Below are 27,248 nucleotides of genomic sequence, written 5' to 3'. Positions count from 1 at the left end.
TGCTAAGTTGTCCATAGTGTTCAGGGATGTGTAGGTTAGGTGCATTAGTCAGGGGAAATGTAGAGTAATAGGGGTGGTGAATGGGTATAAATGGAATACTCTTTGGAGGGTAGGTTTGGACTTGTTGGGCCTAATGGCCTGTTTCCACACTGTAGTGATTCTATGATATCCAGGGCATCCAAGTTTGAAAAGAAAGATCAGCAGGACAGGAAAATCTGGAGGTGACTGAATGACAAGTACAGAGGAACCTCAATTATCCATATAACGGATTATGCGAAGGGAATCTCAAGGTCCCGATAAAAACATTACGTCAAAGAGCTGTTTCAACCCTGATTGCGTCTTTTGTTTACAATTACAATGATTAAAAACGAGTCACTGAAATGCTGCTGAGAACAATCCTGGACAGTCCAGGCACCATCTCTAAATGACTGACCTCCCCCCCTCGCGCTCTCCCCCCACACTTTCCCTAGAGTTCTCCATAGGGGTGAACCTGAAACCCCCCTTCCCCAGATAATCTCTCCAACATTGTCCCGTACAGGGCAGGGGTGGAACATATCAAAAATTTGTGTGCACTATTTGGAGACTTACCCCACAAAAGTAGCAGCAGTCTTGATGTATCGGGGGGGGGGGGGGGGGGGGTGGGGGTGGGGTCTCGCACGCAGCGTGCTTTTGCCTAGTATCCTGAACGGGAAGCAGATTTCACAGAAAACTCCCGAGCCCCAGAGGAAATCAATTAACCAAATAATTACTTATCTGAATGAAATAGTGCCCGCCCATCTCGTTTGGATAATCGAGGTTCCTCTGTACTACCAATTGGTTTCCTGCTGTAAAATGTTTGGGAGTGGGATTAAGCCATCAAAAGGAAAGTGAGTAGCGGTTGAGTCTTACCTCCCATTCTTAAGTGAGTTTTATTTTACCTATCCCACCAATTGTATAAAATCACAGCTGATCTGAGCGTAGCCTTGCTATTTTCCTGTCATATCCCCTCAAGGTTTTATCTGTTTATTAAGACCACCTCACCTCTCACTCTTCTAAACTCAAAGATATAGGCCCAATCTGTCTCACCTTTCATCACAGGTTGCCTTTTCACCATGGAAATTAGTGAAGTGAATCTTCTCTGAACAGCTTATAAATGCAGCGATAGATTTCTCTTGAATAGGACAACAAAAATGAGATAGTACTCAAGATATAGTTTCAGCAAGGTCCTGCAGCAATAAATTCCTTACAACAGATGTATTGCATTGTACTTGCAATGACCATTAACATTCTATTGCCACTCTCATCACCTGCCGTACCTGCAAACTAGCTTTGTGTTTCATGTACCAGATCCCTCTGTACTTCCGAGTTCTGTAATCTCTCTTCATTTAAATAACGTATAAAAGGATACCAATTTATGGATGTCTGAATTAAAAACGCTCACACTTGTGAATGTGATCCTATATGGTTATAGTTTTATAGAGACAACGTTCCAAGAATTCCCCTACGTACAAACAGCTGCTTTCCATTGTCCTGCTCTGGGTTCTGACTTGTTAACTTGTAAACAGACTCCAGAACTGAACCTCTTTGCAGTCTGGGAACTGCCTGTACTGTTGTTCTTTTCTTCCTGTCAAAGTGGAGGAGTTCATATTTTCCAGCACTCTCAACCTATTTAAAGCCTTGTGAAAACTCCCTGCACTCTCGGTATCATCACCAAATATTAGGTCTCTTTGTCATTGATACTTGCCTATTCTGTTTCCCATGACTAACCACTCCTCTATCCAGGCTAATATGTTATGCCTTACACACACTCATCTTAAGTAGTAACCTTTGGTATGGTACTAAATGCCTTTTGGAAATCAAAAGTATGCCATCAGCAGGTTCTCCTTTATCTATCTTGCTAGTTACTTGTCCAAATAAATCAATAAGTCAAACATTAAATCCCTTTCACAAAACTATGCAGACTCTACCCAGTGGTATTAAAATTTTGAAGTGCCCTGTTAGAACCTCTTCAGTAATAGCTTCTGGCAATTTGCCTGTAACAAATTAGGCTAACTACCATATTGTTTTGGGCTTTCTGCCCCCACCCTTCTTGAATAAAAGAGTTATATTTGTTATTTTCCAATCTGATACAAACTAGATTATCTTCGAAAAGCACATCCAATGCATCAACCACTTCCTGCGACCGTCAGACATTGAATAGTTTTTCAGTGCCTTTTGCCTGGTGATTGCAATTGTTTGGAGTTCCTCCTCCTATTTTATTTCTTGACTGGGTGTTATCAGTGTCTCCTGTAGTGATGGCAGACTGCAGGACTATTTCCTTAAATCCTCACACTGAGGACTAATGCTCACTTCAATATCTCAGTTTTTGAGAGCAACAACACAGAAAAAGACTCTTCAGCCCATCGAGCCTGTGCTGGCCAGAAACTAACACCTAACTATTCTAATGCCATTTCCCAGTCCTTGGCCGTAGCCTTGTATGCCTTGGCATCATAAGTGCAAATCGAAATACTACGTAAACATGGGTATGCTTGCCGAGCTGGGAAGTTGATTTGCAGATGTTTTGTCCCCTGTCTAGGGGGCATCTTTGGTGCTTTGGAACCTCCTGTGAAGCGCTGCTATACTGTGTCTTCTGGAATTTGGTTTCATTCCTGCTGCTTCCGGTTGTTCATTACAGTGAACGGTATATTAGGCCGAAGTCATTGTGTTTGTTGATAGAGCCTGTGGATGGGTGACATTCTTCTAGAAATTCTCTGGCTGTCCTGTGATCGTTGTGTTGTCCAAGTTGAATTTGTGGTCCTTGTCATCTGTGTGTAGGACTACTGGTTGTGGTGTTTAGTGGCTTGTTGGTGTTCATGGATGCGGATTGCTCATTGTCTGCCTTTTTGCCCTATCTAGTGTTTCCTGCAGTCTTTGCATGGAATCTTGTACACCATGTTTATCTTGCACATGATGGGCGTTTGGTCTTTTGTCCTGGTGAGCGTGGCTGTCAGTTTATGGGCATCATGAATCAGAGTGAGCGGAGAAGTCTGGCTGTCAGTTCAGAGACTTTTTTTTAATCTAAGGTAGAGTGGCTAGTGTGTTCTGTCGTCATCACATTGTGCGTCTGCCAGACATCTGCAGACGAAGTTGTGTGGATATTTAATATTGAAGACTCTGCAGAGGTATTCTTCTCTTTGCAGGTCAGCAGTGCTGCAGTGCGTTGTAGCCCTTTTGAACAGGGTGTATATGCAGCTTCTAGTGTGTTGGGTTGGTTGCTTTTGCCGTTTAGGATCCTGGTCTGTGCGTGTGGCTTTTCTGTACATTCTTGTAGTTCATTCATCAATCTGTATTCTTTCGACCATCACATCCAGGAATGGGAGTTGATTTGTTGGTTTCCTCCTCACTCATAAATCTGATCCCTGTGAGCATGGTGTTGATAATCCGGTGTGTGTTCTCAATCTCTGTTCTCTTAATAATTACAAAAGTGTCATCCACATATCTGATCCAGAATTTGGGTCGGACTTGTGGGAGAGCTGTTTGTTCCAGTCTTTGCATCTGCCACAAATCCGATGACAAGGACCACAAATTCGACTGGGACAACACAACGATCACAGGACAAGCTAAACAGAGAACAGCCAGAGAATTTCTAGAAGAATGTCACTCATCCATGGGCTCCATCAACAAACACATTGACCTCGACCCAATATATCAGCCACTACAACGAACAATTGGAACCAGAAGCTGTAGGGACAGAACCAAATAGGATCCAGAAGAGACAATACAGCAGCGCTTCACAGGAAGCTCGAAAGCACTGAAGATGTCACTGAGACAGGGGACGAAATGTCTGCAAATCAACTTTCCAGCGTGGCGAACATACCCACAACTATAGCAACCGGTACCGGAGCTACAAATCTTTATGCAAACCTTGAGCTACTTAAATATTATGAGGGCCTTTGCCTCTACCACCTTTATAGACAATGAGTTCCAGAATGAACTCCTATTCCCATCACCCTCTGGATGACAAATATTTTCCTCACATCCTCCAAATCCCCTGCCCCCGGACACTGACCCCTGCACCAAGAGAAACTCTTCTTCTCGAGTCTTTCTCACCGAAATGTATGCTTGCTGAGTGTTATGAAATATCTCAAGAGACTGCTGCAGCCTAAGCTTTGACTTAATTTCATAGTCCACTTTAGCCAGAATTGCCTTCATACCACTGTAATTGCCCTCACTGAAATTTAAAACACTTGTCCCCCTTCTCACCCTCAAACTGATTGCCAAATTCAATCTTGATATGATCACTTCAAAAGTAATGTTACTGAAATCCAGTAAGAGAGCATGCATGCTTGGTTGGGAGAAAACAAATCCTATAACTCAGCATTAGCCCCAATGAGTCATAGGCAAAGTCTGATTTCAGGCTGATGACATGAAGATAACTTGCTCTTAGCTTTCTGAATCAGAGGTCAATGGTATGGATACCAATGGTGGCAGAGCCCTCTCCTAATGAGATGTATTAGAATTGGTCAGTCTACAAGAGGCTAGAGAAGAAATTATGGGGGCACTGGCTGATATTTTTTGCATCATCATTAGCTACGGGTGAGATCCCAGAAGACTGGAGGGGAGCGAATGTTGTGCCTTTATTCAAGAAGGGCTGTACAGAAAAGCCTGGTAACTACAGACCAGTCAGCCTAATATCTGGGGTGGGTAAGTTATTTGAGAAGATTCTGATCAGATACATATGCATTTGGAAAGACAGGGTTTGATGAGGAACAGTCAGCATGGCTTTGAGAGTGAGAGATCATGCCTCACAAATTTGTTAGAGATTTGATGAAGTGACCAGGGAGGTTGATGAGGGCAGGGCAGTAGACATAGTCTATATGGATTTCGGTATAGCCTTTGATAAGGTTCCACATGGTAGGCTGCATGGAATCCAGGGCTACTTTATAAATTGATAACAAAATTGGGTTGACAGTAGGAAGCAGAGGATGACAACAAAAGGATCTTTGTCAGATTGGAACCCGTGACTAGTGGAGTGCTTCAGGGGTCGGTGCTGGGCCCATTACAGTTTGTTATCTCTATCAATGATTTGGATGAGAATGTCCAAGGCATGATTAGTAAGTTGACCGATGATACTAAAATAGGCGGTATTGTGGACAGTGAGGAAGGTTGTCAGAAATTGCAGGACCATAACCAACTGGGGAAGAGGGCAGAGAAATGGCAAATGGAATTTAATATACGCAAGTGTGAGGTCTTACACTTTGTACAGTCAAATCAAGGTAGGAGTTTCATGGTGAATGGTAGGGCCTTAAAGTGTGTAGTGGAACAGAGGGATCTTGGAGCTCAGGTTCACAGTTCTCTGAAAGTGGAGTCACAGGTCGACAGGGCAATGAAGGCAGCTTTTGGCACACTGGCCTTCATCAGTCAGGGCATCGAGTATAGAAGCTGGGAAGTTACTTTGCTGTTGTACAGGACATTGGTGAGGCTGTATTCAATTTTGGTCACCTTGCTACAGGAAGGATGTTATTAAACTGGAAGGAGTGCATAAGAAATTTACGAAGATGTTGCCTGGACTCAATGTCTGAGTCATAGGGAGAGGCGAGACAAACTATGACTCTTCTTTAGAGCATAGGAGACTGAGGGGGGACCTTATAGAGGTGTGTAAGATCATGAGAGGCATGGATAAGGTGAATGCACTCAGTCTTTTTCCCAGTGTTGGGGAACCGAGGACTAGATGGCATCAGTTTACGATTAGATGAGAAAGAATAAAAGGGAACCGGAGGGGCAATTTTGGTTTTTTACACAGAGGGTGGTACACATATGGAATGAGCTGCCAGCGGAAGTGGTTGAGGTGGGTACATTAACAACATTTAAAAGGCATTTGGACAAATACATGGATAGGAAAAGATTAGAAGGGCATGGACAAGTGCAGGGAAATGCGGTTCGTGTGGACAGACATTTTGGTCAGCATGGACCAGTTTGGGCCAAAGGGCTTGTCTCCGTGCTGTGGGACTCTATGATAGATTGTTAGTGATCTTTACTCCTAGGAAAGTTCTCGCCATCTCCACCTCAGCACCATTAATACAGAAAGGGTGTGTCCTCTAATCTGCTTCCTAAAGTCAATGACCAGCTCCTTCGTTTTACTGACATGGAGAGAGAAATTGTCATCTTTACATTGTGCCACTAAGCTTTCTTGTCCTGTATTCTGTCTCGTCGTTGTTTGAGACCCAATCCAGGACTGTGGCCATCGAATCCCTACAGTATGGAAGCAGGCCATTCAACAAGAGTCCACACCGTCCCACCGAAGAACATCCCACCTAGACTCTCATAAGGAAGAACATTTAAACAGGCAATCACTTATTTAGAGTGAGTCCTAGTTCTCGATTCACAAAGAGTAAACACTATTTCCATATTCACCATCTTCTGATGCTGTATGTCTCACTTTGGATTTGGATTTCAACACAATCACAGGTGGAAAGAGGTCAGTTATGTGAAGGCTTTTCAAAAAAAAAACCTGAAAATCAATTTGGAAGTGATCAAAATGCATCAGTTCCAAACTCCCTCAGGATTTTAAGTTTTAATCAGACCACCTTTCTGCCGCGCATACTAGCTGGCCTGTACAACCTTCCCTTAAGTCAACCACTTTCACATTTGCCACATCATACTCCATTTGTCAGATCTATGCCCATTCACTTTAACCATCCATATATCCCTTTGTAGTCTCCTCAGGTCTTCTTCATGATTTGGAGATGCCAGTCCGCTTCACAATTTACTTCCTATCTTGGTGTCATCAGCAAATTTAGCAACTGTACACACTCCAACCCTTGATCTAAGATACTTAGATAAGTTATACAAAGTTTGTGAAAAGATTTGTAGCTCGGGTGCTCGTTGTTAGGGTTCTGTTCGCCGAGCTGGGAATTTGTGTTGCAGACGTTTCGTCTCCTGTCTAGGTGACATCCTCAGTGCTTGGGAGCCTCCTGTGAAGCGCTTCTGTGATCTTTCCTCCGGCATTTGTAGTGGTTTGAATCTGCCGCTTCCGGTCGTCAGTTCCAGCTGTCCGTTGCAGTGCCGGTATATTGGGTCCAGGTCGATGTGCTTATTGATTGAATCTGTGGATGAGTGCCATTCCTCTAGGAATTCCCTGGCAGTTCTCTGTTTGGCTTGTCCTATAATAGTAGTGTTGTCCCAGTCGAATTCATGTTGCTTGTCATCTGCGTGCGTGGCTACTAAGGATAGCTGGTCGTGTCGTTTCGTGGCTAGTTGGTGTTCATGGATGCGGATAGTTAGCTGTCTTCCTGTTTGTCCTATGTAGTGTTTTGTACAGTCCTTGCCTGGGATTTTGTACACAACGTTGGTTTTGCTCACGCTGGGTATCGGATCCTTCGTTCTGGTGAGTTGTTGTCTGAGAGTGGCTGTTCGTATATGTCCTAGTGGTCGCAGTAGTCTGGCTGTCAGTTCAGAAATGCTCTTGATGTATGGTCGTGTGGCTAGTCCTTTGGGTTATGGCATGTCCTCGTTCTGTTGCGCTTCATAGGAGGCTCCCAAGCACTGAGGATGTCACCTAGACAGGGGACGAAACGTCTGCAACACAAATTCCCAGCTTGGCGAACAGAACCACAACAAGTTATACAAAGCTAAGACCCCAGCATGGATTCAGAGGGTAAACACATCACATCTTGACAATTAATAAATGCCCAATTAAGGCTACTCTATTTCCCATGAACTAGCCAATCTTTTATCCATGGCAATAGGTTTCTCCCAACACCATAAACCTTTAGTGTTCCATAATAACCTTCGATACTGTGCCTTACCATTCACCTTCTGGAAACACAAATGCAGTACATGCATATCAGTCTCTTTATCTGAAGCACTATGTATCCTCAAAGGACTAATAAACTGGTTAAAATTTCTCTTTCACTAAACCACGCTGACACTTCTTGACTAATCTGAACTCCAAGTGCCCTGCTATAATGACTTTAACAACAGTTTCTTACTGAATAAGGTCCTCTTGAATAAGTGAATAAACCTGCACTATTTTCCATTTCTATTGGAACCTTCTTTGAATCTAGGCAATTCTGGAAAATCAAAACCAATCAATTATTACACTAATCACTCTTAAGACACTATAATGAAGTCTACCTGGACTCAGGAATCTTTTAGACGGAAGCTCTACCAATTTGCTCAGTACTGATTGCCCAGTGATTGTAATTTTCTTCAGTTCTTGCCTACGTTCATTCCTGATTTAAAGTGATCTCTGGGATGCTGCCTTCTGTAATGAAGGCAGATGCAAAATACCTGCTGAATCCAAGTCATTTATTGAAACCTCAATCATATTGTGATGCCCATTCCAGAGCATCTTTCAAACATATCCACTGCAGCCCAAAACGATAAGGGCAGCAAGTACATGGAAGCATCTTCTGCATGTTCTTCTCTAAGCCATACTTGACTTGAAAATATATTGCTGTTTCTTTGTGGCTGCTGGGACAAAATCCTGGAACTTCCTGTCCAACAGTATAGTTTACGAGCACACAACAAGGATCACGACCAGAATTACATGATTATTTGGGATGAGCAATGACTGCTGACCATATCCATAAGAATTTTTAAGAAAACAACCTTTTCACAACAGGGTCTGGCTGGACAACACAACAGACCATTGGATTCTGCACACACCTGGAAAAACTGCTCTCTTATAGAAAGATGGAAAACTGGAGAAGGAAACAATTTGGCCTTTTGTGTCTACTCCACCACTGAATATAGCCAGGCATTATCATCCAACTCAGCACTTTGTTCCCCACTTTCTCTCCCATATCCTCTGATGTCTTCAACCTTAACAGCTTTATCTCATTCCTTCTTGAAAACACTCAGTGCTTTGGCCTCAACTGCTTTTTGTTGCAGAGAATTCCACAGTCTCGCCACTCTGGGTGAAGAAATTCCTCCTCATAAGAGTCTAAATGAATGACAGTGACCCTTAGTTCTGAAGTCCTTGGTCAGATTGACTCCCCTCAGAGACCTAAAACACCCAAAGACTAGCATCTTGCCCCATAATCTGTAAAAAGTGAGAGACAAGTGGTGTAACCTGCTTTTTAGAAACTTCTAGTTGTAAAATAAAGTAAATCCCTGACACTCACTTTAAAATCAACAAATAACAATTTATTTATCTAATTCTAAAAGTCGGGAATGCCTTCTGTTGTTGGTAGCATTGTTATTTAGGAAGTGCTTTCTCTATGACATAGAGGAAGCTGAGAGAGTCAGCGATTCTCGAGAGAGACAAAGAGAGAGAGAGAGAGAGAGAGAGAGAGAGACAGAGACAGAGAGATAAAGGAGGAGAGAGCACGAGAGCGAAAGTGCTGACATCCATTATCTCTGCCAAATAGCAGCTTGCTCTGGAGGTCTTTGTCCAACTGCCCCCCTTCTTTTATACCCGTGATGACATATCAATATTTCTTACAATAGAATTGGTCCTACATTGTCAAAACCATCAAACCTAAATTTAACAGGAAGTTTGGTATCTAAGCACCTGGTCAAAATTGGCTGAATTCCAATGACTACTGTCTTGGTTAAAAACCTGCTGCTTGCTCCACTAACTGTCCAGCTTTTCAATACAAATGTTTCAAGTTTGGGTGCTCTGTGTACTTTGAAACTTTCAAGCTGCTGCTCGCAGATGTCCATTTTAAGTCGCTAAGCAATGAAATAGCACATAATCTTTTAAAGGGACCATGCAATGCTTTCCCCATTTTACAATTTTACAAACACCAAATTCTAACTTCCTGCCTCCCAATCTACTCCACTCAATTTCTCTATTCAACTTTGTAACAGTCCTCAGGAACATTCTTCCTGCATTTGCACTGTCTCGACCAGTTAAAAACTTTAATAGGTTTTTGAGATCACCCCCTCATTCTTCTGAACTCCCAGTAAACATAGTCTGAACCAATCCAGTCCCTTGTCACACACTAGTCCTACCATTTCAAGAATCAGGCTGGTTCCAGGATGACTGACATCTTGTTTTTACTGCAGATTTCTCCTGAAATACACTGTCCATTTTTCTTAACGGTCATCAAGTTTGACAAACTCGTGGCTTTCTTTTTCACTATGAATGGAACCATTCAACAAGCTGCCGCTGCTACTTTTCTTCCTCCTCACAGCTCAGAGAAAACTTACCTGAAGCCCTTTCCGAGGTGGTTTCCTTCTCAGGTTTACTTTCCATCTCGGTTCTCCAAGCTCATGTAATACAGAAGGCCCACCTCCTGCTCTCTCAACCTTGTTCCCAATGAAAGAAAGATTGCCTAACCTCCTTTTCTGGTCCACATGTTATTGATTAATGACTAATAATATATCTCCCCTTAGACATACCTTTCCACCACCTACTTCCAACCTGCTGTCATCACCCCTCTCAAAACAAGACAAAAAAAACAAACCCCTTAACCCCTGTCCTCAAATTACCAGGCCAATCTCAAACTATCTTTCTATTCCAAAGGATATGCTGCTTCCCAAGTCTGTTCTCATTTTTCTAAGAGCTCTATGTTTTAATTCTTTCATTCTGCACAGCCACAATACCAAACTGCTCTCAAAGTTACTATGGGACTGCGGTAAAGATAAAATACCTCACCCCGTTATTTGGTTGAAAGCAAGTCAATCAGTTGACCACACCACCCTCTAACATTATTTGTGGCAACAGCCAGCTTGGTGGGACTGCACTACCTAATTCCATTCTTATCTGATGAACTGCAGCCAGAGAGTCACCTACAATGCTTTTTCTTCTCTTTTCAGAAGACTATCTCTGGTGTAATCCAAGGGTTCATCCTTAGGCCCCACTTATTTCTAACATATATACTGATCCTCTGTCACCTCACGAGTGATAGCTCTACCGCACCTCCATCTCTCAAATCTCTAAATTGTCTGTTTGTAATTACCTGAAGACATTGCCTTTCATTTTAACTGCAAACTGTATTCCGTTGCAAAGGACTCAGTCTTTTTCCTCAGGGAACTGCTTGGGACTGAACTAGATCATCACAGTCTTGGTGCCATCTTTAACCTCAGAGGTGAGCTTTGACCATCACTAAACTAAAACTATTTTCATCTTAATAATATTTTCATTCCTGTTGCAGCTAACTGCTATTGAAACCCTCATCCTTGCTGCTATTGTCTCTAGACTTCACAATGTCAACTGCTAACTTCTACTGTCCATAGTTTTGACATAAGCCAAATCCTCTGCTGTCCATGCCCAAACCTGCAGTAAAGTCCCAAACTCTTCATCTGTACTAATTCACAATTAGTCAATACTTTAATCTTAAAATATCGAATTGCTTTCAAATAGCTCTATGTTCTCTCCTCATCTTTGCAATCTGCCAAAGCTTCAAACCCAGAAGTAATCAGCTCTCATTTGATTTCTGTCTTTTTAATGTTCCCATGTTAAATCACTTCAGCACTAAAGGAATGCCTTTAAGTGCCTAAATCCTAATCTCTGGAATTCCCCCTAAACACCTCTGTCTCTATTCATTTCCTCCTTGAAGTGAAAATCTGCTTCTTCAACCAAGTTTTTGGTCACCAGCTCTGACAATTCTTTATGTAAAATTGCATGGAATTTTGCTCTTCCAAAGCATCTTTGGACATTTACATCAAAGATGCTTTATAAAAAACAAGCTGTTACTGTTAAATCACTAGATAGTTATTGGAAGCAAGAACTCTGCTTTATCTTCACTTCCCTCAAAATACTGGAACTCCCTTTCTAACACTGATGTACCTATACCATGTGTACTGCAGCAGTTCAAGCTGGTGACTCATCGTCAAGGAAAGTTACAGGAGAGGAAATGTATACTAGCCTTCAAAGCATCAGTGTCCCAAAAATGAAATTTAAAGAAATTAGGACCACGAAGGCTCAAATTCATATTTGCACATCGCTGCCCAATTGAGCGTGGAACAGTGACAGAAGCCAGTTGTCCTGGATTAGTTCTAGTTTTGGGCAACCAGATCTGTCAAATCTCACTGCTTAACCCTGTCCTCCCTCACTCTGCACAGACAGAAACTGACTTTTAGATCAATCTGTACGCTCTACACCATACCATAAAACCACAAGCAACAAGTATGTTCGTCCCTCGAGCCTGCTCCACTATTCAGGATCTTGGCTGATCTGCCATTCATCATGCCCATTTTGCTACCCTTTCACTGTAGCCCTTGATCTGTTTGTCTCATCAAGAAATATACACAAAGTCCCCACAGTCCCACATTTCTCTGTGGCAAGAAGCTCCAAAGATACTGAACCCTCAGAAGAAATTCCTTATCTCAATCTTAAATTAGCACCATCCTAATGGATCTTCTCCAAACTGTCTTCAATAAAATGATATCTTTTCTTAAATTAGGACCAAAACTCTTCTGTATTCCAGATATGATCTCCTCAGCATCTTATACAATTGCAGTAAGATGTTCCTACTCTCATAATTTAACCCTCGTGAAATAAGGGCCAATATCCCATTCACCTTCCCGATTACCTGTGTGCTAACTTTCTGTTTTTCATGGCATTGGAGGTGCCCATATTTGAGACACAAAATGCTGGACAAACCGATTAAAAGCCTATTCCAGCATTTAAGTGAAACAATGGTACCTTTGAGAAAGGATTATTCCGAGGCAAGAGGGAACATTACACTAAAGTATCTGCAAGGAGTGTTGATAGAGACAGCATTGATAAGAAATGTCCAAAAACAAACAGCCTGAAGATTTGTAACAAACACAGATGAACTAATGAGACTATGGCCAGTAAAAATCTGAAGGGTTAAACAAATTCATTAAACTACAACAAGTGATTGATTCTAACCTCATTAATGAAAGGATGTTGTCCCATTAGGCAAAAAGAATCAGTCAAAATAAGCACAATAAATCTCAGTCCATAAGGCAGTCAGCTTAAACTCATCATACTGGACTGAAAACAACAGCTAAGGATATTTTGTAGTTAACAGTTTTTAAAAAAATGTATTCACAATATTAAGAAATAGATTCTAATTAAAGAATTTTTACGATAATCACAGATAGATTCCAACGTAATTATAGTTACAAGTACAGTCAGTTTTAATATAACTCAGTTCTGTTCTAGTGCAATCTCGTGTTATAAGAAAATTGCACAATAGCCATGCCGCATAAACTAATTGGGCCAGAATTGTGTTATAACCAATACAGGTAAGGACAGTTCACATTCTCCAAATGACATTCAAAATTCTTGAATCACGTTAAAGCCACTTCACGTTGAAGAAACATGCATTATAGCAGAACCGACTGGACACAACAAGATACACTGATAACTAAAAACCATTAGGGGATAAAAAGATTCAAACATAGATGCGAAAATTAGTTCATTTCGCCCAGCATATCCTGGAAGAAATAGATTGCTTGTAACTTATTAGGCTGAACAGTGCTAACAGTAGAGGTAATTATAAATCCTTATATATAACTAACTTCATAATAGAAATTAATATTACGAGTATTATAATAACTTGGACAATGGGGAAAGTACAGAAGGAGTAACAGAATTTGTTAGAGATAACAAAGGAATACAATGGGCAACAGAATTCAAGCAGTCCTGAGTTAAGCAAGTCTGGGACATGTTTGAAGGACGTGTGGGTGGCACGGTAGCACAGTGGTTAGCACTGCTGCCTCACAGCGCCAGAGACCCGGGTTCAATTCCCACCTCAGGCAACTGTGTGGAGTTTACATATTCTCCCAGTATCTGCGTGGGTTTCCTCCGGGTGCTCCGGTTTCCTTTCCTCCCACAGTCCAAAAATGCTCAGGTTAGGTAAATTGGCCATGCTAAACTGCCCATAGTGTTAGGTGAAGGAGTAAATGTTGGGGAATTGGTCTGGGTGCATTGCTCTTCGGAGGGTCAGTGTGGACTTGTTGGGCCAAAGGGCCAGTTTCCACAGTGTAAGTAATCTAAGTGTACAGCCAGTAATTTTGGAATGCAAATTAATACGATGAATAGAAGGATCAAGGCCTGGAGATTACAATGTCTGTTAAACATCACAAGATCATGGAAACCTAGGGCTGTCCACAGGAGTGTCCATTATCGATTAGGTGTTTCACAGCACTGAATATATAGAAGGGGAAAGGTACAGTGACCACGTTGTAACACAAAATGTATAAAAATATTGTATTTCACTGTTAAAGCCACAGCATCATTGGTCTCTCTTCCAATCTAAGCTGAAGGTTAATGGAAAACTGCATCCTCACGTCGGAGGCCAGATCCAAGGTGAATCTATCCCTCTCCCTGCATAAACCAGTGATCATTTGAATAGGAATAAAATCTGCCACATGTTTGAATCCTGTCTGCATTCTGAGAATTTTGTCCTCGTTTGGGGAGGGGGTGGGGGAAGAGGGGAGGGGTTACGGTCCAACACATGCATAAGTAACCCCAACTCCCTTCGTGTTACAGCTTTCTGTAGTTTTTCTCCATTTAAATAATATTCAGTTCGTTTTCCCTTCCAAAATTAAACTTCACATTTTACTCTAATTGTCAACTTTTTGTCTAATTAATCTATCAATACCTTTCTGTAAATTGTCTCTCTATCATGACCTGCCTTTCCACCTATTTTTGTCTCATGTGCAAATTTGGCTACATCCACTTCCTTCTTCCAAGTCACTAACATATATTAACAATATTCTATTGGGACCCAGCACTGGTCCCAATAGAATCCCACTCGTTCCGGTCCAACAACCAGAAAAAATCCCCCTTATCTACACTCACTGTTTCCTCTCCATTAGCCATTTTTCTATTCACACCAATATACTACTTCCAACACCTTGGGCTCTTATGACTTAACCTCTTGTGAGGTACCTTGCTAAATGCTCATTGGAAGTGCAATACTGGTTTGCCCTCTGAAACTTCCTAAAACAAAACTCTGAGTCAATCAGAATTTCCTTTTCATGAAACTGTGATGACTCTGCTTGAATAGATTATTATTTGCCAAATGTTATGCCAATATTTCCTTAGTTATTGATTTCAACACATTTCTAACAATAGACATCAGCCTATAGTTAGCCATGTTTTGCCTCTCCCGTCATTTTAGATAAAAGGTGTCCTATTTTGAATAGAGGTGTCACATTAACAGTTTTCGAATCCCTCAGTACTGTTCCAGAGTCAAGGATTACAAACAATGCATCCACTATATCTGTAGTTATCTCTTTTAGGATCCTAGGATGCAAGCCATTAGGGCCAGGGACTTAGCAGCCTTTAGCCCCATTAGACTTGGATTTATTTAATATTGTCACTTGTACCTATACATAGTGAAAAGCACAATGTCACCACATTCCGGTGCTTTCTGGATTACAGAATAAGTTTACTGAATAAATTAATATTAAATTGATATTACTAAAACTGAAAAAGCTTCAAAGATTCATCTTTCCCTCTCTACGCTCCTCTAGTTGCTGCCATCAGACATCATTCCCGACAACGCGCTTCCTTTCTTGCCGCTACCAGTGCCGTCACTTCAGCGTTGACCTGCTAGCTTTACACGGTCATGCTGTACAGATTCTGCACCTCCTCCAATGCTGGATATTGTCTGAGGGGCCCTGGCTCGTCTTCCAATGCCACCAAGCCGAGATGGAGTGGGGATGGAGATATGCAGGGGCCCAGCCTCCCACAGGAGGACAGCAGGAAGTGGCCCCAAGGCAACCAAGGCCAAACAAAAGCAAAACACATGACTGAGCTACCAAGATGGAAAGATGGCGAACCATGTGGATGCAGCTAGACCCAATGCATGAGCCCAATGAGTGGTCGAGCCCTGTGCTCAGGAACCGAACGCTGCTGTCCCCACTATCATGTCAAACTCGACACGAGCTTGTCTAGTATTAATTTTTTTAGTGATAGTACAGCAAACGTTTTATTAACTGGCACCTATGAAAACAGGAATATTCTGGCTGATCAAGAGGTTCACATAATCCATGTAAAAACACACTAATAGAAACACGATGGAGGGAGCATGCACACTGTTGCGATTTACAGCATAAATCACTTAAATAATATTGCAACTTTGCCTTTAATAAAACTTACCAGCAGACAGCCTTCTCACTCACACCCTCAACTGACTACTTGGACACTGCAATAATACAGTAAACTTCCAGTATTTCAGGTACGTCATTTTTGCCAGTTAAAACAAAGTTTTCTGTATTTCAGATACTAATCCTACAATACTCCTTGTGAGAAAAGCACTCCAACCACACATTAAAACAACACCTGCAAAGACAACCGACATTTTGGCACCCCAGATTATTCACTTACCAATCAGTGGGGTGGTAGGGAGGAGGGGTTAAGGATTAGTGATGTCATACCTGAGGATTGTGTTGGGCGAGATTCTCAATTTTTTGCCATATCTCCTCGCGCTCTTTCAGTTTGAATTTCTCCCTGAAACAAAAAAAGTTTTGGATTCTGTAATGTTGAGATGACAAAGATAGGCAATTCCCTAACTCACTCAGATCAACAAATGCTGTCTTAAAAGGATAATGTAACATTTAAAGTACCAATTTATATCAGTTCTGCTACAGTGTACACTTCAATTTCTGAGCACTTCATCTTTCTTTGAATGTTGAGAACACACGTAAAGTTCAAACTCATGCTCGTGTTCATTTTTATTTGTTATGAAGGTGAAGTACCATTAAGAGAGATGGTAAGCTAGCAAGGACTGACCGAAAGCACAGAGTGCTGAACTAGGTAACATATCGTTGAAACAAATAGCTGGAATTGCATTGCCATGGAACAAAAACAAATTCGGTCAGATTCAATTGAATCTGAATGTAGAGCTTCGGTAACATTAAACCAATCAAATAATCCAATGTTTTGGGGTATAAAACCAGACATTTTGAACAGTTAGGGGAAGAACTGCCAAGAAAACCAACAAGTACAGACTGCTAGCCAAATAGGTCTCTGAAAGGTACCTGTCCATAAAAGAAGTTGTGCAGCAGAAAACCGAAGAAGAGATGACAGAGCAAAAATCGACAGAGCTGACCGGTTTTGAAACGGGATTTTTATTTTGTTGGACCAATATTGTAGAGTGGAAGGTAAAAGATAAGTTTAAGAGAAAGGAACTGTAAATAGTGGTTGTAATGTTCTCTGTTGGACTTAATTGTTAATTTTTACTTTAAATAGCAAAATCTGGAACAGTTCTTTGCCTCTCGAAATTTAACTGATTATGGCACGAAGTGAGCTTTTGTGTCGGGTTTAAATTAGCAGAGGAGTTTACCCTGTGTCAGATTGCTTTGATGCTGTTACATCAGAGACTGAAACTTGAATTCTCACTGACACACTAATAAGGCTCGATCTTTAAAATCCTTCAGAAGTACAAAGTTAAAATAGGGTAAACCAAATAACCAATGATCGTGTCTTTCTGTGGTTATTCTTACCGTGTCAACATACCCAAGGTAGTCTTAATTAACAAGTTAACAGTATCACTTGTTAAATGGGACAATTTTTCTCTTTTCAGACTGTCTTGTGCACAGCACTCTCTTCAAGGCAAACTACCTTGAGACTGGACAGGGCCTGTACTTTCAAAGTTGATATTGATTACAGAGAAAAGTAAGAATACCCCAAGGGTTATCAATCTGTGGTGCACCAGCGTTTACTCAATCCAGCACTAAGCAGAATTTAAACAACTGCTGTAATGAGCCAAGAGAAAATGTTACTCAAAAAGCTATGATCTTCACTGTATAAACTAAAAATGTTTTAGTCTCAGTTGTTATATTCACTGTCCTGAAATCGAATGTGCTCACATCACAGGTATCCAAAACAGACTAGTAGGCAGTCTGTTCACAAGAATTCAAAACAATCTTGGGTTCCCTATCCAGAAAAGCTATTCATCATTCCATCAGCTCACACACCTAATACTGTAATGTTGTTACATTACACAGCTTCCAGCGACACCCTCTGCTCAGTAAACCATAAACACACATGCATGTTAGTTGTGAAATTTGCTGATGACTTGCCTCTTTCAAGTGCAGTAAACAGTGAAGATAATTGTAAAAATGTTCAAGATAAACAGATTAGTGGGAATAGGAGGCAAGGCAAACGAAAGTCAATCCAGAAAGCAAGAAATGTTTGAGAGACAATACATGTTAAATGGTCCAATTTATAATGGTTGCAAGAGGAGACAGACCTGCAGCTGTTTGTGCCCAAATCTGTAAACGCCAGGGAAGGTTAAGCAGTTAATGAAACAGGAGATCCTGGACAAGAACAAACTAACGAACAGTACAGTTGGTGGAGGGATGAGAGTTTCTGCCATGGATTTCACATGACTAAACAAGCCAATTCTCAACCACAAGTTCTTGAGTAGTTGAATCTGATGTGCAGGATTTATTTCCAGTTTTGTTTTGGCAACTTTCAAGGACAGTGTGCAACCAGTAGTGTGTGAAGCGTGGCAGTTGGTAAATGTGCAAGATAGATGATGTTGAAGAAGGAAGCTTTTGTTAAAAATTTTTGCTGCTTTTCCAAACTACTTTCAGAGATCAATGGGGGAGGAGCAGACAAAGGCACGTGGTGCTAAGACTCTGCATAGTTTCTTGTATGCAGAATTGAAGAGATTGACAATGACTTGCAAATTTGTTTGTTATGATCCCAACTGATGGTAATACTGGACAGGTCAGATCCCAGAGTGAAATTTGGCTTGATAAACCAATATTGTTTTTAATTGTTTACCACGGTAGTCAAATACTGACTACATATACAAGCGGCTGATGTATTCCTAAGAAAAGAACAAAGTTTATTATCCACAAACTATAGTGCAATCTATAAGAATTACTTGAAACAGTCTTATTACAAGTATCTGAACTAAAGATTCAACCCTATTTACCCTCAACAATAACATTACATATACTCCAACCGAGGTAAAAACCTACTCGGCTCCACTTTGAAGCTCCTTGCTTAACTGGAACAGCTGTCATTGGTTTTCTTTCTAGCAGCTTTCTGCAGTCACTCAGTGCTATTTTCTTTTAGTGACTGTGTGGAATGCCCACTATGTATGTGCAAACATGGCCTGTGACATCAGCTGGCCGCTATAGGCTAAGCCACAGGAAGCACATGCAGCAGTGATACTTAACATCTGTGTGCAGTAACATCAGCTGCACATGCACCATTCAAGGGGGCTGGGGTTGGACCCGGAGGGGGACAGAGACAAAAGTCAGTGCTAGAAGTGGGAGTGAAGGAGACTTGTACCAGGAGCACAGCCAGCCTTGGTTATCAATTTTGCATGTTTGTTTTTATAAAGATACTTTAAAGGATAAAGAATTTTTCTAAATGCATTCTCCCTGCACTGCTTTCTTTAAGACTGCCTACTATTTTTCCATCACTTCCCAATGACATTGACTTCTTCTTTACACCATCTCAGGATACCATTCATATGAACCAAAACTATTTTCTTTAATGCTACTTTGAGGCCCTTATACAAGATGATACCTTGGCTCACTTATTATTTAATGTGCGTTCCTTAAACTCGTCACTTCAATAGCATTGTTTTTGGAGTAAAATTAAACAAGGAACTCTAAATGCTGAAAATCTAAGACAAAACACAATTGGAGGAGAAACTCAGCAGGACTGGCGGCATCTTTGAAGAGAAGGCAGAGTTAACATTTCAGGTCCAGTGAGTGACCCTTCTTCAGAAATGGAAAAGGTGGTAAATATGCTGAATACAGGGGGTGAGGACAAAGGAGCAACCAATGGGTGGAGATGGAGCCCTGAATAGAGAAAGACCCCCAGATAAACGGATGGATAATGGAAATCCACGGAGAAAGAAGAGCTCATGAAACTCTGAGTCCCTTTCCTTGAATTTTGTATCTACTAGTACCTTCTCCCAAAGGAAGACATAAGTGACATACTTGTTTAAAAATCTACCAATGTCCTCTGGTTCCACAGACTGCTTCCTTGGCCCCTAATGAGCTCTAATCTTTCCCCAGTTATCCTCTTTGCCTTAACATTCTTACAGAAAACCTTGGGACTTCTCCTAATTTTACAGCCATTGTTTTCTCATGCCCTATCTTTGCTCACTTAATTGCTTTCGAAGATGCCCCTGCACTTTCCAATGTCCACGAGGGCCTCTGATTTGCTCCCCTTACACCAACTAAATGCCTCCCTTTTCCTTCTCATCCAGTCCTGGAAGTCCCTCAACATCCAGGGTGTTCTGGGCTTATTGCTCTGACATTTCACCCGAAAAGGAAGATGGTGGACCTGTACACACTGCATTTCTTTTGAAGGCTCTGCACCGTTCTGCTGTAGATTTACCTATTAAGTAGCTGTTCCCAATCTTCTTTGGCTAGATCCAGACTCATTTTAATAAAAGCTGCTTACCGCCAACCCAAAATTATTCCCTGCAGACGATCTATTTCCCTTTTCATAAGAAATTTGAATTGTGATTGCTGTCACTGAAATGGTCCCCCATTGCCCTACAAGCAGCTGTCCAGCTTCTTTCTCCAGAATTCAGTCCAGCACTATGCCATCCCATGTCGGACCCTTTACATGTTGCCATAAAGAAACTCTCCTGAACACATTTCATGAAATTTACTCCCTTGAAACCCAATGCACTATGACTATCCCAATTAACATTAGGGGAGTTGAAATCCCTTAATATAATTATCCTATTACTGTTTTTACACAACTCGGGTGAATTATCTACATATCTGCTCCTCTTTTGCCGCTGACTGTTTGAGAGCCTATAATACCTTCACTTCAATGTAACTGCTCCTGTTTTCTTCCTAAATTGTACCCACAAAGCCTCATTTGAAGAGCTTTCCAAGATATCATCCTTCCTAACTGCATTAACAGACTCCTTAACTAATAGTGCAACACCTCTTTCTCTTCTGCTTGCTCCAATCTCATCTGAAGGTCCTATAATCTGGAACATTGAGTTGCCAGTCCTGTCCCTCCCTCAACCACGTCTCTGATGGCATTAACATAATTCCATATGTCAACCCATGCCCTGAATAAACGTCTTGACTGTAATACTCAGCATTAAAGTACAGACCATCCAGCCTCACCTTACTCCCTGAGTCTCAAGTTGTTCCACTGGAGTTTGAAGGAATGCTTTGGGAATGGGAAGTCTCATCTTCAAAGAAGGTTGGGAAGATGAGATTTTGATCTGAGCTTATAACCTGCTTTTTGCCTCTTGTGGAGAATCAGCTGGAAGAATTTATGTCCATGAGTGGTAAGCAAATCTACAACTTCTTTTCTACCAACATAAAGTTCAAATTTCTCCATCGAAACAAAGTGGGTCCTGCACTGGCCTAAGGCACATTGTGTGGTTTCCAGACATGTATGTAGGAAAGCAAGTTGTGAAGAGGTCACAAAGAGTCTGCAAAGAGACATAGATTGGTTAAGTGTGTAGTCAAAAACTTGGCAGATGGCATATAATGAGGGAAAATGTGAAATTATCCACTTTGGAAGTATTTTTTTAAAGTGGAACATTACTAAAAATGGGGATAAATTTCAGAACTGAGTGGTACAGAGGGATTCAAGTGTCCTGGTACCAAGTTACAATAATTTGTATGCAGATACAGCAAGTGCTTAGGAAAGCAAAAGGAATATTGCTCATCGCAAGGGGAATGGGATATAAAATAAATGGTTTGCTGCACTATATAGGATATCAGTGAGACATCTGGAATACAGTTTTGGTCTCCTGTTTTAAGAAGCTGTTTTAAGATGTTTCAGTAAGAACAGAGAAGATGGTAAAAGGGGGTGCGCGTGTGTGGCATTGTTGGTCAAGGACAGTATTACAGTTGCAGAAAGGATGTTTGGGGACTCGTCAACTGAGGTAGTATGGGTTGAGGTTAGAAACAGGAAATGAGAGGTCACCCTGTTGGGAGTTTTCTATAGGCCTCCAAATACTTCCAGAGATGTAGAGGAAAGGGTAGCAAAGATGATTCTCGATAGGAGTGAGAGAGACAGGGTAGTGTCATGGGGGACTTCAACTTTCCAAATATTGACTAGGAACACTATAGTACGAGTACTATAGATGGGTCAGTTTTTGTCCAGTGTGTGCAGGAGGGTTTCCTGACACAGTATGTCGATAGGCCAACAAGGGGCGAAGCCACATTAGATTTGGTTCTGGGTAATGAGCCCGGCCAGGTGTTAGACTTGGACGTAGGTGAGCACTTTGGTGATAGCGATCACAATTCTGTTATGTTTACTTTAGTGATAGAAAGGGATAGGTCTATAGCACTGGGCAAGAGTTTCAGCTGGGGGAAAGGCAATTACGATGTGATTAGGCAAGATTTAGGAAGCATAGGATGGGGAAGGAAACTGCAGGGAATGGGCACATTAGAAATGTGGAGCTTATTCAAGGAAAAGCTCCTGTGTGTCCTAGATAAGTATGTACCTGTCAGGCAGGGAGGAAGCTGTAGAGCACGGGAGCCGTGGTTTACGAAGGAAGTGGAATCTCTGGTCAAGAGGAAGACAAAGGCTTATGTTAGGATGAGATGTGAAGGCTCAGTTAGGGTGCTTGAGGATTACAAGGTAGCCAGGAAAGATCTAAAGAGAGAGCTCAGAAGAGCCAGGAGGAGACATGAGAAGTTGTTGGCGGATAGGATCAGGGTAAACCCTAAGGCTTTCTATAGGTATTTAAGGAATAAAAGAATGACGAGAGTAAGATTAGGGCCAATCAAGGACAGTAGTAGGAAGTTGTGTATGGAGTGAGATAGGGGAAGCACTTAATGAATATTTTTCGACAGTATTCACTCTAGAAAACGACAATGTTGTCGAGGAGAATACTGAGATACAGGCTACTAGACAAAGAAGAGGTATTAGAAATCCTGCAGCGTGTGAAAATAGACAAGTCCCCTGGGCCGGATGGGATTTATCAGAGGATCCTCTGGGAAGCCAGGGAGGAGATTGCCGAGCCTTTGGCATTGATCTTTAAATCGTCATTGTCTACAGGAATAGTGCCAGAAGACTGGAGGATAGCAAATGCGGTTCCTCTGTTCAAGAAGGGGAGTAGAGACAACCCTGGTAATTATAGACCAGTGAGCCTTACTTCAGTTGTTGGCAAAGTGTTGGAAAAGGTTATAAGAGATAGGATTTAGAATCATCTAGAAAAGAATAATTTAATTAGGGATAGTCAGCACGGTTTTGAAGGGTCGGTCTTGCCTCACAAACCTTACTGAGTTCTTTGAGAAGGTGACCAAACAGGTAGATGAGAGTAAACCGGTTGATGTGGTGTATATGGATTTCAGCAAGGCATTCGATAAGGTTCCCCACAGTAGGCTATTGTACAAAATTCAGAAGAATGGGATTGTGGGATATATAGCAGTTTGGATCAATAATTGGCTTGCTGAAAGACGACAGAGGATGGTGGTTGATGGGAAATGTTCATCCTGGAGTCCAGTTACTAGTGGTGTACCGCAAGGGTCGGTGTTGGGTCCACTGCTGTTCGTCATTTTTATAAACGACCTGGATAAGGGCGTAGAAGGGTGGGTTAGTAAATTTGCAGACGACCCTAAGGTCGGTGCGGTTGTGGATAGTGACGAAGGATGTTGTAGGTTACAGAGAGACATAGATAAGCTGCAGAGCTGGGCTGAGAGGTGGCAAATGGAGTTTAATGCAGACAAGTGTGAGGTGATTCACTTTGGTCAGAGTAACCGGAATGCAAAGTACTGGGCTAATGGTAAGATTCTTGGTAGTGTAGATGAGCAGAGAGATCTCGGTGTCCAGGTACACAGATCCTTGAAAGTTGCCACCCAGGTTGACTGGGTTGTTAAGAAGCTTTTATTAATAGAGGGATTGAGTTCTGGAACCATGAGGTTATGCTACAGCTGTACAAACCTCTGGTGCGGCCGCACTTGGAGTATTGTGTACAGTTCTGGTCACCGCATTATAAGGAGGATGTGGAAGCTTTGGAAAGGGTGCAGAGGAGATTTACTAGGATGTTGCCTGGTATAGAGGGAAGGTCTTACGAGGAAAGGCTGAGGGACTTGAGGCTGTTCTCTATAAAGAAAAGAAGGTTGAGAGGTGACATAATAGAGACATATAAGATAATCAGAGGGTTAGATAGGGTGGACAGGGAGAGCCTTTTTCCAAGTATGGTGATGGCGAGCACGAGGGGGCATAGCTTTAAATTGAGGGGTGATAGATATAGGACAGATGTCAGAGGTAGTTTCTTTACTCAGAGAGTAGTAAGGATACGGAATGCTTTGCCTGCAACGGTAGTAGATTCGCCAACTTTAAGTACATTTAAGTCGTCACTGGACGAGCATATGGACGTACATGGAATAGTGTAGGTTAGATGGGCTTCAGACTGGTATGACAAGTCAGCGCAACATCGAGGGCCGAAGGGCCTGTCTGCGTTGTAATGTTCTATGTTCTATAAGCAATGTAATTACATAAGCATTGGTTCAAACAATGCTGAGATTTTATTTGGGTGTTGAGCAAAGGTTGGATGGTTTGAAGTTAGAGGAAGGAAAGGCACTCATTGAAACATGCAGGAATTTGAGAATCTGTTCCAGATTATAGGACCTTCAGATGAGACTGAGAGGATGCTAAAATGATGTTTTCCCTTGTGGGAGAGACGAGAACTAGAAGATGCAGGTTAAAAATAAGGGATCTCCCACTTAAGTCACAGGTGAAGAAAACCTTCTTCTCACAGGGCTATGTATCTGTGCAATTCTTTTCTTCAGAGAGTAGTCAAGATTGCCTACATTCAAATTCTTTGATCTGCAATAGAGTCAAAGATTATTGGGACAGGTAGGAAAGCAGAGTTAAAGCCACAGTCCAATCAGACGTGACCTTACTGTATTGCAGAGCAGTCTCAATGACCTAAATAGCCTAATCCTGCTCATAATCCTCATGATGTCATGTCATTATTTCTCCTTTATTATTATAAGAGCTATCCCACCTCCATGTCTATTCTGCCTGACTTTACAAAATGTGGTGTTACCGCGGAACAGTTATTTCCCAACCTTTCACACCATGTCTCTGTGTTGCAGTTAGATCCAACCAAATTATCTCTGTGATGCTCATTTATCTATTTTTTGAATGTGTCTCACATACTGAGATAAGAATTTTTTAACTACTCTTCCTTCAAGGATCTGACTTTTTGATGCTCTTACTGTTAAGCTCTGTTCCTTCCAGTTTCACTCAGCTTGCCTTTGCACATATTAACGTTTCCTATTGTGTCAACTGATATCTTTGGATTTCTAAATCTGCCTTCATCTGAACTCGTTCACACTGCTCTGTTCTGATTACGCTTACTGGTGCATTCATACAATTGGACACACTAGTCCCTTGCACTATTACTTTTTTTAGATTTCCAAATTTTATCACACATGAACCATGCCCACTTCACTCTTTATTATAAAGCACTCTGCGTTGTCTTGGACTTGTGATGTCCAGGAGACTGGTCCCAGTGTGGTACATGTAAAGACGATTTCAAAAGGTACAGTTCTCTCTCCAATACTGATACCTCCTGTGCACAGTAATGTATTGAAATCTGTGGAATTGTCTTACTTTTGTTTCTCTGCTTTGTACTGCTGAGTGCAATCATCAAACAGCTTCTGATTCATCTCCATAAATAGCTTCAATGCATTGTAAATTAATCCATGGATTGTCCTAAGAAAACAAAGGCATTTTAACATTATGTCAGTTTGTTACAGGTTTTATCTACATTTCAAAAAAAAACTAAGTCACTAAGAATAAGACATTTATAACACAATTTACTGGAATATCAGAGAAAATGACAACCAGCTGTTCTACTCAGTTACTACATTTGCAAATATTTTCCAAAGCGCATATAATGAGTTTAGAAACAAACCACAACAGAAATTGGAGGAGAAACTCAGGTCTTGCTGCAGCTGTGGAGATATCAGTTCTGAAGACGGGGCACCTGAACTTGAAACTTCAATGCTCTTTTCTCTCCAATGATGCGGTCTGTCTTACTAAGTTTCTCCAGCAATTTTGCTTCTTGTTTCAAATCTTCAACATCTGCAGTTCTTTGTTTTATACTAATGCATTCAGAAGGAATACAGCAATAGTCTCTCCTACCTCACAAAACAATTCAATCCAATCTCCCAGTTCCACCCCCACTTTCAGGTCCCTTCAGTGAGTGGACCAACCATGTCTAAGTCAGATATCTTCCTGAAAAATTTTGCATGTAATCCTACACAAGTGGCCCAAGACATAGTGGACGCATCAGCGGTCACCTTTCAAGATTTTAAAGACTCTGAAACAGTTCCTATGGTTGACAGGATTACTAATGTAACTCCACTTATTTAAAAAAGGTAAAAAAAATGGTGAATCATAGACCAGTTTGCTTAAAATCTGTGGTGGAGAAAATGCCAGAGACAATAAGATTTATTAGCGAAGCACTTGGAAAACTGTGACAGGATTGGACAGAGTAAGCATGGATTTGTGAAAGAGAAAAGGAAATAAGTTATGGTCAGCAAATCTACTGGAATTCTTATTTGAGGGTGTAACTAGTAAAGTTGATGTGGGGAAGCCAGAGTACATGACTGACTTGCACTTGGCATGGTGGCTCAGTGGTTAGCACTGTTGCCTCACAGCACTCGGCACCCAGGTTTGATTCCAGCCTCAGGCAACTGTCTGTGTGGAGTTTGCACATTCTCCCAGTGTCTGCGTGGGTTTCCTCCAGGTGCTCCAGTTTCCTCCCACAATCCAAAGATGTGCAGGTTAGTTGAATTGGCCATGCTAAATTGCCCACAGTGTTCAGGGATTTGGAGGTTAGGCACATTAGTCAGGGGTAAATGTAGGGGAATGGGTTTGGTTGGGATACTCTGAGAGTTGGTGTGGACTTGTTGGGTCGAAGGGCCTGTATCAATACTGTAGGGATTCTATGATATATGAGACCAAAAGATTCAGAAGCAGAATTAGGCCATTCAGCCCATGGAGTCTGCTCTGCCACTGGATCACGGTTGATATTTCTCAACCCCATTTTCTTTCCTTCTCCCCATAATCAGTGATCCCCTTAGTAATCAAGAACTTCTCTCTGTCTTAAACACACACAATGTCATGGCCTTGACAGCATTCTGTGGCAATGAGTTCTACAGATTAACCACCCTCTGGCTGATGAAATTCTGGGGTCTCAAATAAAAGCACACAGTACTGGGGTGTGTACTGACATGGATTAAGAAAAAAAAAACTGACTGGCAGAGAGGAACTGAAGAGTGTGAAGAAACTGGTCTTTTTCCAAGACTAGTGGGGTACTGCAGGGATCAGAGCTTGGACCCCAGCTATTCACAATATGTATTAATGATTTGGATGAGGGAACTAAATGTAATATTTCCACATTTGCAAACAACACAAACCTGGGGAGGGGGAGCTGAGA

The 27,248-nt window shown here is 41.6% G+C and overlaps 1 protein-coding gene across 1 annotated transcript in view; it reads right to left on the bottom strand.

Moving 5' to 3' along the window:
- The window catches only part of ppp2r5d (protein phosphatase 2, regulatory subunit B', delta), a 149,680-nt gene that overhangs the window by 13,311 nt on the left and 109,121 nt on the right, over window positions 1-27,248 (bottom strand). Inside the window, exons 13-14 of the mRNA XM_043687399.2 lie at window positions 25,415-25,516; window positions 16,270-16,342 (exon numbers count right to left, since the gene is read on the bottom strand). Of these exons, the coding sequence (XP_043543334.1) occupies window positions 16,270-16,342; window positions 25,415-25,516 (175 nt within the window). The remainder of the gene's footprint in view (window positions 1-16,269; window positions 16,343-25,414; window positions 25,517-27,248) is intronic.

The sequence above is a fragment of the Chiloscyllium plagiosum genome, unplaced genomic scaffold, assembly GCF_037043375.1.
Source record: "Chiloscyllium plagiosum isolate Xiang-an unplaced genomic scaffold, Cpla_swu_hap1 HiC_scaffold_3, whole genome shotgun sequence".
Lineage (NCBI taxonomy): Eukaryota > Metazoa > Chordata > Chondrichthyes > Orectolobiformes > Hemiscylliidae > Chiloscyllium > Chiloscyllium plagiosum.
The sequence above is the reverse complement of the archived record's forward strand: the minus strand, read 5'-3'. Positions and strand labels throughout refer to the sequence as shown.